Raw genomic sequence first — 17,496 nt, 5'->3', positions numbered from 1 at the left:
CGGGTGGCCGTGTTGTCTGTTTTCTGGCCGAGTTTGTGTTTTCCTGGCTCGCGGAGTTTTCTCCTGGCTACAGGCGAGGGCTGCGCGTTTCAGGAAAAACCGAGCGGGCACTGTTTTGTTGTTGTTGTTGTTGTTTCTGATAGGGTCTCAGTTTGTCATCCAGGCTGGAGTGTAGTGGCGCGATCTCAGCTCACTGCAGCCTCAACGTCCGAGACTCAAGCAATCCCCCTGCCTCAGCCTCCCAAGTAGCTAGGATTACAGGCGCGCGCCACCAAGGCCAGTTTTATTTTTTTGTAGAGGTGAGGTCTGTGTTGCCTAGGCTGCTCTCCAACTCCTGGCCTCAAATGGTCTCCCACTTCGGCCTCCCAAAGTGCTCCGATTACAGGCGTGAGACACCACCGCCCAGCCTGTTGTTGTTTTGGTGGTATTGTTTTAAATTTAACTTAGAGACAAGATCTCGCTTTGTCACCCAGGTTGGAGTGCAGTGGTGCCATCATAGCTCACTGCAGCCTCAACTCCTGGGCTCAAGGGATCTTCCCACCTCAGCCTGAGGAGTAGCTGAGACCACAGGCATGCACTACCATGCCCAGATAATTAAAAAATAGATAGATAGTAGAGACAGGGTCTCACTTTGTTGCCCCGGCTGCTCTCTAACTCTTGGCATCAAGGGATCCTCCTGCCTCTGCTACTGGATGGAAGGTCTTGACCGTGGATTGCGCAGGTTCTTGGCTTGTTGAACACAGAACTGAACAAAATGCAATGCACAAAGTAACAAAAGAACAAAGCAACGAAAAGAAACAAAAGAAAAAACCGGAGTAAGGAAGAGACAGATTTATTGAAGCGAAAGTACAACTCACAGAGCAGGAGCAAGATAGAGCAAACAGCTCAAGAGCCCCCATTAGGATTTTTATTAAGCTGGAAGAATTAGGTAACGCCCCTAGGTGCCCGTTAGAGGTCTCCGATTGGTTACACCCTCTGAAGGATTGGCCTGTGACCAATCAGAGGCTGAAGTGGAGACGCGCACCCGCCCCCCCCCCCCCCCCGTCAATCAGAGGTTGTCACCCGCCCCCCCCCCCCGTCGTCCGTCAATCAGCCACTGATTGAGGGAATGAACACGTGGCCTCTATGCAGCCTAATCTTGCCTAGAACTGGCTGCACCTGCTGTTCTTTTGTTTATGCCTTAACCCTTGGTTACCCTCATTCCCTATTCTGCCTCACCTGCCCTCCGAAAGTGCTGGGATTACAGATGTGAGCCACCCACACCAGGCCCATTGTTTTGTTTTTAGTTTATTTAAAAAGTATTTTATTCTAAGACAGCACTTTGCTCTGTTGCCCAGGCTGGAGTGCAGTGGCCAGATCAGACCTCACTGCAGCCTGGAACTCCTGGGCTCAAGTGATCCTCCCACCTCAGCCTCCCGAATAGCTGGGACCACAGGTGCGTGCCACCATGGCTGGCTAATTTTTAAATTTTTCGTAGAGCTGGGGTCTCACTATGTTAACCCAGGCTGGTCTCGAACTCCTGGACTCAAGTGATCCACTGGCCTTGGGCTCTCCAAGTGCTGCGATTGTAGGCATAAGCCCCTGTGCCATGGCAGTTTTTTTTTGTAGAAGGAAATGTAGAGACACAAAGGAAGCCTCATTTAGAAATAAACAAGGCTGGGCACGGTGGCTCATAGCTGTAATCCCAGCACTTTGGGAGGCCAAGGTGGGTGGATCACTTGAGGCCCGGAGTTCCAGACCAGCCCCGTATCTACTAAAATAAAAAAACTAGCCAGGAGTGGTGGCACATGCCTGTGGTTCCAGCTACTTGGGAGGCTTGAGGCAGAAGAATTACTTGAACCCAGTAGGTGGAGGTTGCAGTGAGCCAAGATTGCACCACTACACTCCAGCCTGGGCAACAGAGCAAGACCCTGTCTCAACAAAAAAAAAAGAAAGAAGAAAAGAAAGAAAAGAAACACACTTAGGGGCAGATGTGCATTCCATTTGGCCCATTAACATCATCTACAGAGTCCTTGTTTGAGAGATCTCAAGTGACCACTGGATCACCCACACCTACAAAGCTTGCCCCTTCCCCCCATTCCTTCAGCGCAGGTCTGGACGCACATGGGGCACCGTGTGTGCCACGGGAGCAATATCAGAGGTGGCAGACTCCCCAGAGTGGCTGTTCCTGGACCTTGTCGCCTGGGATTCCCTTGCCTTTGAGTTGTGTGGGTTGTGGCATAGTTGGGATGGCTTGTTACAGTTATGTGGATTCAAGCCTTGGCAGCATATTGTTTGACCAAACTCAAGAAGACTTTGGTTTAGATTGCCTTATCTGTCACATATTAAGTTTGGAAGCAGAACGACTTCCCTTATCCAGCCTGGCAGAATAGACCACTTTTAGGGAAGTGATGAGTTGGAATTTGGACTGGAGACAGATCTGGGTACATATCCACTTTTGCCACTCACCGACTGCACCAATCTCCTTGCACCAAAGAAGAGATAGAGACTCTCTCGTCTGTATCTCTTATTTGGAAAATGGCTAATAGTAAATTCCTGCCAGGTGAGAGTTTCACTTGAAGAGTTAAATGGGACTATGAATGTGCATCAGGTGCCAGCACCTCATCATTATTTCATAAACGATTACTACTGTTCCTTGCTATTGACTTTCCCAATTAGCTTGCTCTAGTGCATGAAATTATTCCATGAGAAATACATGTTTTGGCTGGGTGTGGTGGCTCACACCTGTAATCCCAGCACTTTGGGAGGCCGAGGCTGGCAGATCACTTGAGGTCAGGAGTTTGAGGCCCAACATGGTGAAACACTGTCTCTACTAAAAAATAAAAATAAAAATAAATAGCCGTGCGTGGTGGCAGGTGCCTGTAGTCCCAGCTACTCGGGAGACCGAGGCAGGAGAATTGCTTGAACCCGGGAGGCGGAGGTTGCACTGAGCTGAGATTGTGCCACTGCACTCCAGCCTGGGTGACAGAGTGAGACTCTGCCTCAGTAAATAAATAAATAAATAAATAAAAATAAAGTACAAGGTGCTATATAAGAGAGTGAGATTAATATTTTAGAGTATGAGTCACAGTTTCTCCCAGGATACCTCTGTGTCCTTGTACATGTTTGCCTCTCCCTTCCTCCCACATACAATTCATTGCAGGAGGCATCGAAAGAGGGAGATGACAAAAAACAAAATGAAACATCCAGAGATCAAAGAAAAGAACATGCTTTTATGGTTTCAAAGTTAAGGATGCAAGAACGCTTAGACCTCAATGCATCCGCCTCTCCAAACACAGTCCTTGGGTGTGCACGGGTACCAGGCAGGAGTGGTAGTGATGACAGATACCCACATAGGTTTGGAGGTCTCAGAGGAGAGGGCGTGTGTGTCTTTCTCCCTGGGGAAGCTGGGGGAGGGGTGAGCTTTGCAGAGTTCCCCTCTGGGTCCAGCATGGCTCAGTAACCATAGAGTAACCACGGAACAGGGGTATCTAGACGAGATATCCTTATTGTTCAGGAAGAAGCTGAATGACTTACTTGTGCACAGAAGGAATTCAGAGAAAGCCAGTGCTGAGAAGCCTCAAGGTCAGGACCAGGAGGAGGTAGCAGTGGCCCCTCAAGACCACGAGAGTAGAGAGGATTGAGGATGACTCTGTGTTCACTGTTCGGACTGAGAAAACTCCAGTCCCATGTGGGGCCTCGACTCTCTCCCCCAGCCTATGGTAAGAAGGGAGAAGAGGTTGCTTAATTACCTGACATAATTAAGATTCTGACACCCAGCACAATGGGAATTCAAATCAAGTTCAGTTACAGAAATAGAAGTTAGATGTTTTGCACAAAGAATTTGCGAACTCAAAATTCCAAGGGAATGAGCTGTGGGAAAGACACATTTTGGTGTTGGAAAGGGAGCTCAGTTCCAAGTAGAAAGTCACAGTTCCAACCGGGCGCAGTGACTCACGTCGGTAATCCCAGCACTTTAGGAGACCAAGGCGGGCAGATCACTTGAGGTCAGGAGATTGAGATCAGCCTGGCCAACATGGTGAAACCCCGTCTCTACTAAAAATACAAAACTTAGCTGAGCGGGGTGGCATGCACCTGTAGTCCAAGCTATTCAGGAGGCTGAGGTGGGAGAATCACCTCAGCCTGGGGAGGTCGAGGCTGCAGTGAGCCGTGATGGCTCCCCTGTATGCCAGCCTGGGCAAGAGAGCAAGACCCTGTCTCAAAAACATAACAATTTAAGGTGAATAGATTTACATTCATTGTAGAGCCCCTAGGAAAACAATGTCAAAATGTATCCCCGCCCCCCGCCAAAAAAAGTTGACTTTTTGAAACCTGTGAAAACATATGCAAATGAAGTCTTTCCAGTGAATAAATTAACAGGCCAGGTGGAAACCATCCTGGTGATTCCAATTTCATCTCTGTTCTTAAGTGTTTGCAAAGTAACCTCATACCTTAACATGAGCAGAAGAGATAGAAGATAGGTTTTTGCTTGCAATTGGATTCCGGAGTGCTCATTCCATAAACTTAAACTGCAGTCATGACAGAGAATTAACTACGTACCTTGTAAACCTATACAAATAGACAAGTATTTCCTATCATCAGTGTTTTGCTATGCTTTGCTTATGAGCTAGAAAGAACTACTTTGTAAATATTGCTACTACGTCTTTACTAAGTACTGCTACTTAGTAAATAACTACTTACAAAATCCTAAAGCATTTACTGAGTATCAGTACTTAGCAAATGACTACCTACAGAATACTAAAACATTTACTGAATAGCTGTACTTAGCAAATGACTGCTTACAAAATATGAAAGTATTTACTGTGTAGCAGTACTTAGCAAATGACTACTTACAAAATACTAACATATTTACTGAGTTGCAGTACTTAGCAGATAACTATTACAAAATACTAATCAATTAGATTTTGTGCAATTATATAGTAGTGCTAAATATTAAAATACTTAGTATTTACAAATTGCTAAAGTATTTACTAATTAGTGGTACTTATAGTATTTACAAAATCTTATAAATACTTCATCATGTACAGATGCTGAAGCAAAATACTAGATAATGTTTGAAGTATTTTAATAATTCTTATTAGTCAACAACTAAACATTCACAAAGCTGGTTTTTAAATTTTTATTTTTTTATGCTAATCTCTGTATTGTTCCAATTTTAGTATACGTGCTGCCAAAGCAAACACACAAAGCTGGTTTTAAGATCATGTCCTGGCCAGGCGTGGTGACTCACGCCTGTAATCCCAGCACTTTGGGAAGCCGAGGTGGGTGGATCACCTGAGGTCAGGGGTTCAAGACCAGTCTGGCCAACATGGTGAAACCCCGTCTCTACTAAAAATACAAAAATTACCCGAGTGCGGTGGCAGGCGCCTGTAGTCCCAGCTATTTGGAAGGCTGAGGCAGGAGAATTGCCAACCCGGGAGGCAGAGGTTGCAGTGAGCCGAGATCGTGCCACCGCGCTCCAGCCTGGTGACAGAGTGAGACTCCATCTCAATAAATAAATAAATAAATCATGTTCTACCAAAATATGAACTACTCTCCCAAACTATAAGCCAAAATTACAATTAAGTAAAAATGGTCAAAATGAAAGCCCACACTTCCAGTCCTGTTTTATAAGCAATTAGGGAAAATAATAGGATGCCTAGTTTTTCAACTCTGTGACCTACGTTGCAATCTAGACCTTCATTTCTTTCTTTCTTTCTTATTTTTTTTTTTTTTGAGCTAGGTTGTTGGTCTATCATCCAGACTGGAGTGCAGTGGTGCGATCACAGCTCACTGTAGCCTCCAACTCTGTGGGTCAAGGCATCCTCCTGAATAGTTGGGACAATAGCCGCACCACCATGCCCAGCTAACTTTTAAATTTCGAGATGGGATCTTGCTATGTTGCCCCAGCTAGTCTCAAACTCCTGGGCTCAAGTGATCCTTGAACCTTGGCCTTCCGAAGTGTTGGGATTACAGGTGTGAGGCACCACGCCTGGCCATGGACTTTCATTTCAAAGTCAATATATGGCCAGGCGTGGTGGCTCATACCTGTAATTCCAGTACTTTGGGAGGCCAAGGTGGGCAGATCATCTAAGGTCGGGAGTTCAAGACCAGCCTGACCAACATGGTGAAACCCTGTCTCTACTAAAAATACAAAATTAGCCAGGCGTGGTGGTGCATGCCTGTAATCCCAGCTACTCGGGAGGCTGAGGCAGGAGAATCGCTTGAACTGGGGAGGCGGCGGTTGTGTTGAGCGGAGATTGCACCATTGCACTCTGGCCTGGGCAACAAGAGCGAAACTCTGTCTCAACAACAACAAAGTCAACATACATCATTTTGGTGCTGAGAACAAGCTCTCTTGAGGTAGACCTGTGGTCATCTACAAATTAGGTAAAAATTGAGAAGGCAAGCGCAAAGATAAAGTTGGTTATATGTTTGTCAATCCCTTTTCTGGATTGTTCTAATTTTCTCTAGAGTTTTGATTTCATTTTGGGTATGTTATATTTAACATTCTCCTTCAGTACATGAAAATACATGCAAATGAGTCAAACAATGAATAGAAATTTTGGGAACAGAATAGCATGCCAAGCTTTCATTAATTTGAGTGTTGGACACACTCTAGGCATGAAAGATTTTTTTGAATCAGAATTTATTACTACTTTGGGCCACGTGCGGTGGCTCATGCCTGTAATCCCAGCACTTTGGGAGGCTGAGGCAGGTGGATCACCTGAGGTTGGGAGTTCGAGACCAGCCTGGCCAACATGGTGAAACCCCATCTCAAGTAACAATACAAAAATTAGCTGGGCATGGTGGCAGGCACTTATAATCCCAGCTACTTGGGAAACTGAGGTGGGAAGATCACTTGAACCCAGGAGGTAGAGGTTGCAGTAGGCCAAGATCACGCCACTGCACTCCAGCCTGGGGGCAACAGAGCGAGACTCTGTCTCAAAAATAAAAATAAAAAATAAAGAATTTATTACTACTTTGGTTTAATGATAATTATTGGGCAAACTCTGCATCTCTTTTCATTTTATTTATTTTATTAATTTATTTTTGAGACAGGGTCTCGCTCTATCACCCAGATTGGAGTGTAGTGGCATGATCATGGCTCACTGTGGCCTCAACTTCCAGGCTCAAGGGATCCTCCCACCTCAGCCTCCCGAGTAGCTGGGACCACAGGTGCATCCTACCACACCCAGCTAATTTTTAAGTTTTTTTTGTAGCGACACGGTCTCCCTATGTTGTCCAGACTGGTCTTTTTTAAAATTTTAATTTTAATTTTTTTCCTTCATTTTCTGTAGTTACCATGCTGCACTTTATTTTATTTCTTTTTATTTATTTATTTATTTATTTTTTTGAGATGGAATCTCTCTGTGTCACCCAGGCTGGAGCACAGTGGTGTGATCTCAGCTCGCTGCAACCACCACCTCCTGGGTTCAAGTGATTCTCCTGCCTCAGCCTCACAAGTAGCTGGAATTACAGGCGTCTGCCACCACGCCTGGCTAATTTTTGTACTTTCAGTAGAGATGGGGTTTCACCATGTTGGCCAGGGTGGTCTCGAACTCCTGACCTCAGGTGATCCACCCGCCTCGGCCTCCCAAAGTGCTGGGATTGCAGGCATGAGCCCCTACACCCGGCCCAGCTGCACGTTTATAAAGGCTCCAGTCTTCTCTCCCTGTTCTGTAATCCTCCCAGCTGGAGATAACTAGGATTAAAATTTTACTGCATCTCCTTTCATTCTTTTTATTGTGAGATACATGTTGAATAGGAAATTTGTATGAAATTTATGTAATGACTAAACTCAGGTAACTTGAAAAAATTATTTTCAAATTATACTTCCCATCAAAGACTTGGAAATGCCACTTTTTTTTTTTTTTTTTTTTTTTACAAAATGCAAACTTAGAAAAATAACAACGAAATCAAAAAGTGCTAATTAATGAATATGCTCAAATGTGCAAAGAGGCCAGCCATGGTGGTTCATACCTGTGATCCCTGCACTTTGGGAGGCTCAGGTGGGAGGATCACTTGAGGCTAGGAGTTCAGACCACCCCTGGCAACATAGCAAGAACCTGTCTCTACAAAAAATACAAAAATACAGGTGACCACCTGTAGTCCCAGCTACTTGAGAGGCTAAGGCAGGAGAATCACTTGAGCTCAGGAGTTGGAGGCTGCAGTGAGCTGTGATTGCATCACCGCACTCCAGCCTGGGCAACATAGCAAGACCCCATCTCTAAAAAAATTTTTTTCTAATCCCCAGAGAGTTTTACTTGTATGCGCAAGTGAAATAAATCCCCCCTCAACCCCACTGGAGCATACCCAGAATCCAAATAACATAATTAAACTTTGGTATGAGTAAAGACGAGATTATTAGGTTTCATGTAAGTGTACCACCTGGCACTTCTTGGGTGTTAAATAGAGATAGTGCTTCATTATTGCTGCTTATTGTCTGTTGACAGAGACTCTGAAATGAAGTCCCTAAGATCGGGTTGGAAGAATGAAAAAGTAGTGTACTGTTATTTGAAATGGACAAAAATAATTGTCCCTTTGAATTGTAGTTTTGAAACAGTAATATGAGTAAAATTTGTGAATAACCAACTAAAATTCTACCTATAGAAAATCCAGCCAGGTGCACTGGTTCACGCCTGTAATCCCAGCACTTTGGGAGGCCAAGGCGGGTGGATCACTTGAGGCCAGGAGTTTGAGACCAGCCTGGCCAAGATGGCAAAACCCCATGTCTACAAAAAATACAAAAATTAGCTGGGCATGGTGGTGCACACCTGTAATCTCAGCTCTCAGGAAGCTGAGGCAAGAGATTGCTTCAACCTGGGAGGTGGAGGTTGCATGAGCTGAGATTGCGCCACTGCACTGCAGTCTGGGCAACAGAGCGAGACTCTGACTCAAAAAAAGAAAAAAAAATTTTTCTGGCTATTTATCCCTTTGTATACAACTAAGCATTTTCCCTAAGACAGTCAGGCCTAATAGTCTTGACCTAATCCAATGCTAATAGTCTTGTCTTTACTCACACCAGTTTTTAACTGTGGTGTTTGGATTTGGGGAATGCTCTTGGGGTGTTTAATTCCTCCTATGAATACGAGTAAACCTCTTTGGGCACGAATTTATTTTTGTAGAGATGGGGTCTTGCTATGTAAGACTTAATGACACAGTGTCCCCTGGCAGCTCCATATAACCCCTTTAGTCATTTTTCCTATACAGGTGCCCTCCTGATTGACAGAAAAGAAATAAGAGAAATTAAGCTGGACATACGGCTCATGCCTGTAATCCCAGCACTTTCAGAGGCTGAGGAGGGAGGACCGTTTGAGACAAGGAGTTCAAAACCACCCTGGCCAACATAGTGAGACACCCCATCTCTATTAAAAAAAAAAAGAGAGAGAGAGAGAGAAATCCATGCTCTTAACCTAGATTAGGGGGAGGTTGTCTTGGCAGCTCCAGTGGGTAATGGAGTTCTTGGTCCGTGGAAAACTCACAACTGTGATTTAAAAAGCGTTATCATCCACGTTGTTTCTTTGAGGTGTCTATGGTGGCCAGAAGCCCCATGGAACGACAGAATCACCCATTTAGAACTGTTGATGAGATAAAGAATCCTTAGCTGGGGACGGTCGGTGGAGTGAAAAGAAAATAGCAGAGCAGAATATCAGTGTACGCTGTAGCGATGAAGGCAAAATGAGGATTGTTTTAAGAATCAAGGCTCAGCCAGGTGTGGTGGCTCACACCTGTAATCCCAGCACATTGGGAGGCCTAGGTGGGTGGATCACCAGAGGTCAGGAGTTCGAGACCAGCCTGGCCAACATGGTGAAACCCCGTCTCTACTAAAAATACAAAACTTAGCTGGGTGTGGTGGTGCATGCCTGTAATCCCAGCTACTCAGGAGGCTGAGGCAGCAGAATCACTTGAACCTGGGAGGCAGAGGTTGCAACGAGCTGCTGCACTCCAGCCTGGGCGACAGAGTGAGACTCTGTCTCAAAAAACAAACAAAAACAAAAAAAGTCACTATGCTGAGAGTGATACTGTTAAAAAAAAAAAAAAGTTTGTGCCTGTCACCCTAAGTCATCTTGAGGTCCCCTGCTAGTATGTGCCCCATACTTTGAGGAACCACATTTAACATGACCCTCTGGAAAACAAAGGCTCAAAATCCACTAAGCTGGTTAGTGTGCCCGAAGCAATCTGGAAGAGCCCCAAGGCCTCTTGTGAGCTGGAGGGTTTAGTAAAAAGTGTGAGCTTTTACACAAGCTCTCCAGAAAATGCCTCAATTGTTCCCAGGAGTCCTCAACTCGCAGGGTTAGCCCGAGAGAAGAGCTTTAATGTGCCACCTGGAAACCAGCCTGGTGAGAATTTCCTGGCTTAAGACTGCCCAGCCCTAATGACAGCCCTGTAACAGAACCCCGGAGGCTCACCTCAAACCGAAGGCAAGGCTAGGTGTATTGGGCTTAGGTGAATCGCCTTAGAGCCAGGAAACCAGTGGCTGAGAAAGAGAAGGGGGAGGTGTCAGAGGATTGGGTGAGAGCAGGTGAGCCTCTCTGAGAGCTCGTTTCTCTTTTTTTTTTTTTTTTGATAGCTTGTTTCTCAAAGAAGAAGAAGATGGCCGGGTATGGTGGCTCATGCCTAATTGTGGCTTGGAATCCTTTGGGAGGCCTAGGCGGGCGGATCACCTGAGATCAGGAGTTCGAGACCAGCCTGGCCAACAAGGTGAAACCCTGTCTTTAGAAATACAAAATTAGCTGCACGTGGTGGTGGGCACCTGTAATCCCAGCTACTCAGGAGGCTGAGACAGGAGAATTGCTTGAACCTGGGAGGCGGGGGTTGCAGTGAGCCGAGATCATGCCACCTCACTCCAGCCTGGGTGACAGAGTGAGACTGTCTCAAAATGAAAAGGAGAAAAAGGACTTGAAAATGGATCTGTGGTGGCTCACACCTGCAATCCCAGCACTTTGGGAGGCTGAAGTGGGATAATGGCTTGAGACCAGCAGTTCCAAACCAGCCTGGGCAATAGAGCGAGACCCTCCGCCACCATCTCTAATAAATAAACAATAAAAAGTAAGGCCGGGCGCAGTGGCTCATGCCTGTTATCCCAACACTTTGGGAGGCTGAGGTGGGAGGATGGCTTGAGCCCAAGAGCTCGAGATCAGCCTGAGCAACATAGTGAGACCCTCCCCCACCATCTCTAATAAATAAACAATAAAAAGTAAGGCCGGGTGCGGTGGCTCACGCCTGTTATCGCAACACTTTGGGAGGCTGAGTGGGAGGATCGCTTGCGCCCAGGAGTTCGAGATCAGCCTAAATAACATAGTGAGACCTCACCTCTACCAAAAACACAAACGTTAGCCGGGTGTGGTGGTGCATGCCTGTAGTCCCAGCTACTCAGGAAGCTGAGGGGGGAGGATGGTTTGAGTCCAGGAGGCAGAGGTTGCAGTGAGCTGAGATCGTGCCACTGCACTCCAGCCTGGGCGACAGAGCTGGACCTTGTCTCAAAAGAAATAAATAATAAAGAGGAAAGGGGTCCGTTTGTACTAACCTGGAATCGCAAGTCTCTCCTGAGCTTTACAGACCACTACAGACACGTATTCTGTTTTGTCTTGTACCTTTTGCTTTTAATTAAATCAAAGTGGCTTTCTAACACATGGCAGAAAACATACCGGTAAGAGTGACTGGCTGGGCGCAGTGGCTCACGCCTGTAATCCCAGAACTTTGGGAGGCCAAGGTGGGCGCATCACTTGAGGTCAGGAGTTTGAGACCAGCCTGGCCAACATGGTGAAACTCCAACTCTGCTAAAAATACAAAAATTAGCCGGGTGTGGTGATGTGCACCTGTAATCCCAGCTACTTGGGAGGCTGAGGTGGGACAATAGCTTGAACTTGGAAGGCAGAGGTTGCAGTGAGCCAAGATTGAGCCACTGCACTCCAGCCTGGGTGACAGAGTGAGACTCTGTCTCAAAAAAAAAAAAAAAAAAAGAGTGATTTTATGCTGGCTAAAATCCCTTCCTATTAATTTCAGTGTCACAAGATTTGCTGAGAAAAATCCTAGCTTGACAATGGCATTTATTTGTGACTCTAAAGAAACAACCAAAAACACCCTCCAAAACCTGATTTCCTTGTTTGCTCGACCATAACACCAGTGTGGCCCGCTCCAAGCTTGATGGGACCAGAAATCCTACAAAAAGCCCTTGGTCCCAGCTTGCTTGAGTGTCGTGCTGAGGAAAAAACACGCCCACACATCAGCAGATGATGAGAAGCCTGTCTTTATTGGGTGATTTTTAGAGGCATTGCCTGTTGGGGGAAGGGTGGCTTACAGAAGTTGTCAGGGCATATACCCACCACCAAGAAAGTCATGAGTGACTCTCTCGTGACCTCGCTAAAACAATGAGCAAACTGCAGAAGGTTTTCAGGGAAAATTAACAAATCAGGTAGGGATGGGATGTGGGGTTCCCCATTCCCAGGGCTTTGGAATCCTTCCAGGTGATTATCCCTTTCTCTCTTTTCTCCAGAGACTGGGGCTTTTAAGAATGCACCATTTCCTGGAATTCTAGAACAGAAGAGGTGAGAACAGGGTCAGTGGAGGTGGCTTGGTTCTTTACAGACATGCCGTGGCCAATGAGAATTCCAAAGAGGGAAGGAAGCAAAGAAAATTGTCAGATGATGGGCATGGCCCCCTTGGAGGGCACAAAAGAAAAAAACTGGCCGGGCACAGTGGCTCATGCCTGTAATCCCAGCACTTTGGGAGGCCGAGGCGGGTGGATCATGACATCATGAGATCGAAACCATCCTGGTCAAAATGGTGAAACCCTGTCTCTACTAAAAATACAAAACTTAGCTCAGCGTTGTGGCACGTGCCTGTAGTCCCAGCTACTTGGGAGGCTGAGGCAGGAGAATCACTTGAACCTGGGAGGCGGAGGTTGCAGTGAGCCGAAATCACGCCATTGCACTCTAGCCTGGGCGAGAGAGCCAGACTCCAACCCCCCCAAAAAAAAAGAAAAGAAAGAAAGAAAAAAAAACCCTGGGTATCAATGACTATATCTCAAGAAGTCCACAGGGTTCCGTTTCTCTGAATAATCTTATTTAACAAACATCTTCAGCTTTGCAATAGAGGTCTTTGAATTAGAACTTGTCAAGCCCATCATTTCTCCCTGATAATGCATGAATTCAGTATAATTACCTGTGACCATCTGTGAACATTTAACTTTTTTCTGGTCAATTTGAGACAGGAAGGGGAGATTTTCTTTCTCTATTCCGTAGCTGGGTATTGCATTTTTAGGATATATTTGATAGGGTGGGACTTTGAACTGACTTTCCTCCATTGAACCAAACTCCAAAAGTTTCTGTTACTAAAAGAAGGATAATAGTAATAATAACAAGGTATGGATGTTACAGATTGATATAAAAAACTGGGGACTTGCTTTATATTTATTGGTAAGCTTTGTTTATTTGGAAATCCTTCATGGTTATGTTTTTTTTTTTTTCTTTTGAGATAGAGTTTCACTCTTGTTGCCCAGGCTGGAGTGCAATGGTGCCATCTTGGCTCACTGCAACCTCTGCCGCCCAGGTTCAAGCGATTCTCCTGCCTCAGCTTCCCGAGTAGTTGGGATTACAGGTGCCCACCACCATGCCCGGCTAATTTTTTATATTTTCAATAGAGATGGGGTTCACCATGTTGGTCAGTCTAGTCTTGAACTCCTGACTTCAGGGGATCTGCCCACCTTGGCCTCCAAAATTGCTGGGATTATAGGCCTGAGCCACCACGCCCAGCCCCTGGTTATGTTTAAATAAGGCAATCCCCCCTTACCTAATCTGTTTTTATGAGCTATCTATCTGCATTAACTCCCATGTAGTAAGCGATAGTGGTATAATTTTGAACAGGTTTTTTTTTTTTTTAATAAGCATCTAATGTAGCAGTTTTAAATTTCAAATTAGCACCACCAGAAGGACCATCATATGTTCTGCTGAGTTGGCAGGCACAAAGCAGTTAAAAAGCACACTAGCAACATGACAAAATCAAGTGAAAATAGTCCTACAGCTGTGCTAGTGTAGTCTAAAGCTCAAACCTAGGATTCGGCCTATGGAAGACTCAATAAATGAGTTTGGCTTATTTGTTCTCGTTTAATATTATCCCCTTGGCGGGCTAATGTCCAATAAAATATATTTGTCTAAACCCTTGAAGACGAAGAGGGCTTCCTACGCATGCCAATGGACCCTGGTCTGAGGATGTAAATCTTTCCCTTATTCTGAGGGGTTCAAACCCCACTGGTAGAAATACCTCACGCTATATGCAGGTGCATTATGGTTGGCAGGTACAAATAATTGGCCAGGTGGCTAGCTAGTCCCCTAGTCAGGTGAAGGATATTTTGCAGCTCATAGACAATGACCAGTGTGACCAGCTTCTATAGTACCTACCGAGCATTATGCCAGGGTTTTTACACACATCATTTGCATCCTTACTTTAGTCCCATTTTACAGATAAGAAGACTGAGGCTCGGTAAGGTTAAGAAAGGGAGATTTTAAGCCACATTGGTTTGATCTCACAGCCCAAGCCCTCATGGATGCTTCCTGAGCTAGAGTGTTTTATGCTACGTACACGTGTGGACATACCCTCTGCTCCAATTTTCCCATCTCCATCATTATCTGCCGCAGCCATCAAGGACTTGGTTTCTGACTCGGTCAGTTCTCTGGCACCACTCTCAAACTTCTGGAGGAAAAACCTACAGGATAATAAAGATCCATGGGGATTTTCAAAAAGATCATGCATCTCTGTGTTTACACTTTTGTTTTTCCTTTAAGCATATCATCTGTTTCCAGCACCGGCAATAATTAACCAAGGTCTTAGCAAGCAAAGGTTTCCTTAAGCTGTAGAAACCAATGGTGGGCACTTCATTTTTAAGGTTTTGTTTGTTTGTTTGTTTTTGAGACAGGGTCTTGCTCTGTCACCCAGGCTGGAATGCAGTGATACCATCATGGCTCACTGCAGCCTCAACTTCCTGGGCTCAATCAATCCTCCTGCCTCAACCTCCTGAGTAGCTGGGACTACAGGTGCACCCCACCATGCCCCACTAACATTTGTATTTTTTTTTGTAGAGACAAGGTTTTGTCATGTTGCCCAGACTGGTCTGGAACTCCTGGGCTCACTCAAGCAATCCACCCACCTCAGCCTCCCAAAGGGCTGGGATTGTAGGTGTGAGCCACAGTGCCTGGCCCATTTTTAAGTTTTTAGTGTTTTTAATTTTTATTTATTTATTTATTTGAGACAGAGTCTCTCTCTGTCACCCAGGCTGGAGTGCAGCTGCACGACCTGGGCTCACTGCAACCTCTGCCTCCTGATTTCAAGCAATTCTTGTGCTTCAGTCTTCTGAGTAGCTGGAATTACAGGCGTGAGCCACTGCGCTTAGCCAAGTTTTTAGTTTTTTAAAGTCCATTTGCCAAAGGAAATCCCTTACATGAAAGAATCTTTGCGGCTGGGCACAGTGACTCACACCTGTAATCCCAGCACTTTGGGAGGCCAAGGCAGGAGGATCACTTGAAGTCAGGAGTTTGAGACCAGCCTGGCAACATGGTGAAGCCCCATCTCTACTCTAAATAGGAAAATTAGCTGGGTGTGGTGGCAGGCACCTGTAACTCCAGCCACTTGGGAGACTGAGGCATGAGAATCACTTGAATTTGGAAGGTGGAGGCTGCAGGGAGCTGAGATCACCCCACTGCACTCCAGCCTGGGCAACAGAGTAAGGCCCTGTCTCAAAAAAAAAAAAAAAGAATCTTTGCACCTGCAGTCTTCTCTGCCCATGTTGAGGGCTTTGCATGGGTAGATGTGCGGTCAACTGACTCACGTCCTTTGCTTTAATGATGCTTGGCCGAATGACCAACACCAAGGCTGGCCATTGAAGAAATACTGAGCAACCTGGCCCCCACTGCACCCCAGGCCCACTCAGCAGTGCCGGGTACCAGACAGACTCAGGACAAAGCTTACTTAAGCTCTTCTTCATCCAGGTACCCGCTCTGGTCGTTGTCTATGAACCGGAAAACATCCTTCACCTGACTGGCTGACATCTTGGAGAGGCCTGACGTCTGGAAGAATTTTTGGGGTTCAAAAGTGTCTGGGTCTGAAGAACAGAGAATTGGTTATTCTGACACTTGTTGGATCACATTCTATGTTGGGGCCAAGGTACTGAAAACACAGATAATTAAAAACACTTCAACAATATCCCTGAGCTACGGGGATGCTCAACTGGTCCAAGATTTTGGGACAGCCAAGACTTGATGGCTCTGTGATGGCATCCCATGTCCCCTCCGCCCCAGTCTTCCCTCCTCCACTTGGTTTTGTCCATTTTCCTTTTCCCTCCTCATCTCTTCTGTGCCTCCCCCTCCCCCGGCCCACTTTACAGGCTGTGTGGCTGAGCCCCCAGCATCCCTGGTCTAATTGGTAGGGGGAAATGCAATCACTGGATTTCAACAGGCTAAATGGCCTTTGGTGATTTCTTTTTCTTTCTTTTTTTTTTTTTTTGAGACAGAGTCTCACTCTGTTGCCAGGCTGGAGTGCAGTGGCATGATCTCGGCTCGCTGCAACCTCTGCCTCCTGGGTTCAACTGATTCTCCTGCTTCAGCCTCCCAAGTAGCTGAGATTACAGGTGTGCACCCCCATGCCCAGCTCATTTTTGTATTTTTAATAGACACAGGGTTTTGCCATGCTGGCCAGGTTGGTCTTGAACTCCTGACCTCAAGTGATGCACCGGCCTCGGCCTCCCAAAGTGCTGGGATTACAGGTGTGAGCACCACACCTGGCCTTTCAGTGATTTCTTGCTTTCATGTTTAGTAGGTTTCTTTTGTCTTACAGAAGTGTAATCGTGTGCTCAGATCCCAGATCTCTATAGTTTATCTAATAAATAGCAGTTTTCTTCTCTGATTCCATGAATTTTCCAGCCAAGCTCTTATTTATTTATTTATTTATTTAGAGACAGAGTCTCACTCTGTCGTCCAGGCTGGAGTGCAGTGTAGCGATCATAGCTCACCACAGCCTCAACCTCCTGGGCTTCAGTGATCCTCCTTAGTTTCCAGAGTAGCTGGGACCACAGGCACATGCCACCATGCCCCGCTAGTTTTTATTTTTATTGTTATGTTGTAGAGATGGAGTCTTCCTATGTTGCCCAGGCTGGTCTCAAACTCCTGGGCTCAAACAGTCCTCTCACCTTGGCCTCCAAAAAGTGTTGGGATTACAGATGTGAGCCACCATGCCTGGTCTACATTTTTTTTTTTTTTTTTTTGTAGACAGAGTCTTGCTCTGTTGCCCAGGCTGGAGTGCAGTGGCATGATCTCAGCTCACTGCAACTTCTGCCTCCCGGGTTCAAGCAATTCTCTGCCTCAGCCTCCCGAGTAGCTGGGATTACAGGCACCCACCACCATGCCTGGTTAATTTTTTTGTATTTTTAGTAGAGATGGGGTTTCACCATCTTGGCCAGGCTGGTCTCGAACTCCTGACCTCGTGATCCACCCGCCTCGGCCTCCCAAAGTGCTGGGATTACAG

The 17,496-nt window shown here is 45.9% G+C and overlaps 1 protein-coding gene across 19 annotated transcripts in view; it reads right to left on the bottom strand.

Moving 5' to 3' along the window:
• Window positions 1-37: 37 nt before the first annotated feature.
• Window positions 38-17,496, bottom strand: part of OCM (oncomodulin) — a 62,680-nt gene continuing 45,221 nt past the window's right edge. For 6 of the 19 annotated variants that reach the window (XM_063813974.1, XM_063813977.1, XM_063813975.1 and 3 more), the window contains 3 exons: window positions 15,946-16,043; window positions 14,563-14,686; window positions 12,217-12,516 (listed from right to left, as the gene is read on the bottom strand). In XM_063813974.1, coding sequence (XP_063670044.1) covers window positions 12,454-12,516; window positions 14,563-14,686; window positions 15,946-16,043 — 285 coding nt within the window. In that variant the 3' untranslated portion in view covers window positions 12,217-12,453. Of the gene's footprint in view, window positions 746-1,114; window positions 3,697-12,216; window positions 12,517-14,562; window positions 14,687-15,945; window positions 16,079-17,496 lie in introns of those variants that run through there. The other 13 variants (XM_054655528.2, XM_063813984.1, XM_063813985.1 and 10 more) reach the window with 6 other exon arrangements.

The sequence above is a fragment of the Pan troglodytes genome, chromosome 6 (genome assembly GCF_028858775.2).
Source record: "Pan troglodytes isolate AG18354 chromosome 6, NHGRI_mPanTro3-v2.0_pri, whole genome shotgun sequence".
NCBI classification, from domain to species: domain Eukaryota; kingdom Metazoa; phylum Chordata; class Mammalia; order Primates; family Hominidae; genus Pan; species Pan troglodytes.
Note: the sequence above shows the minus strand (reverse complement) of the source record. Positions and strands in the feature narration are given on the sequence as shown.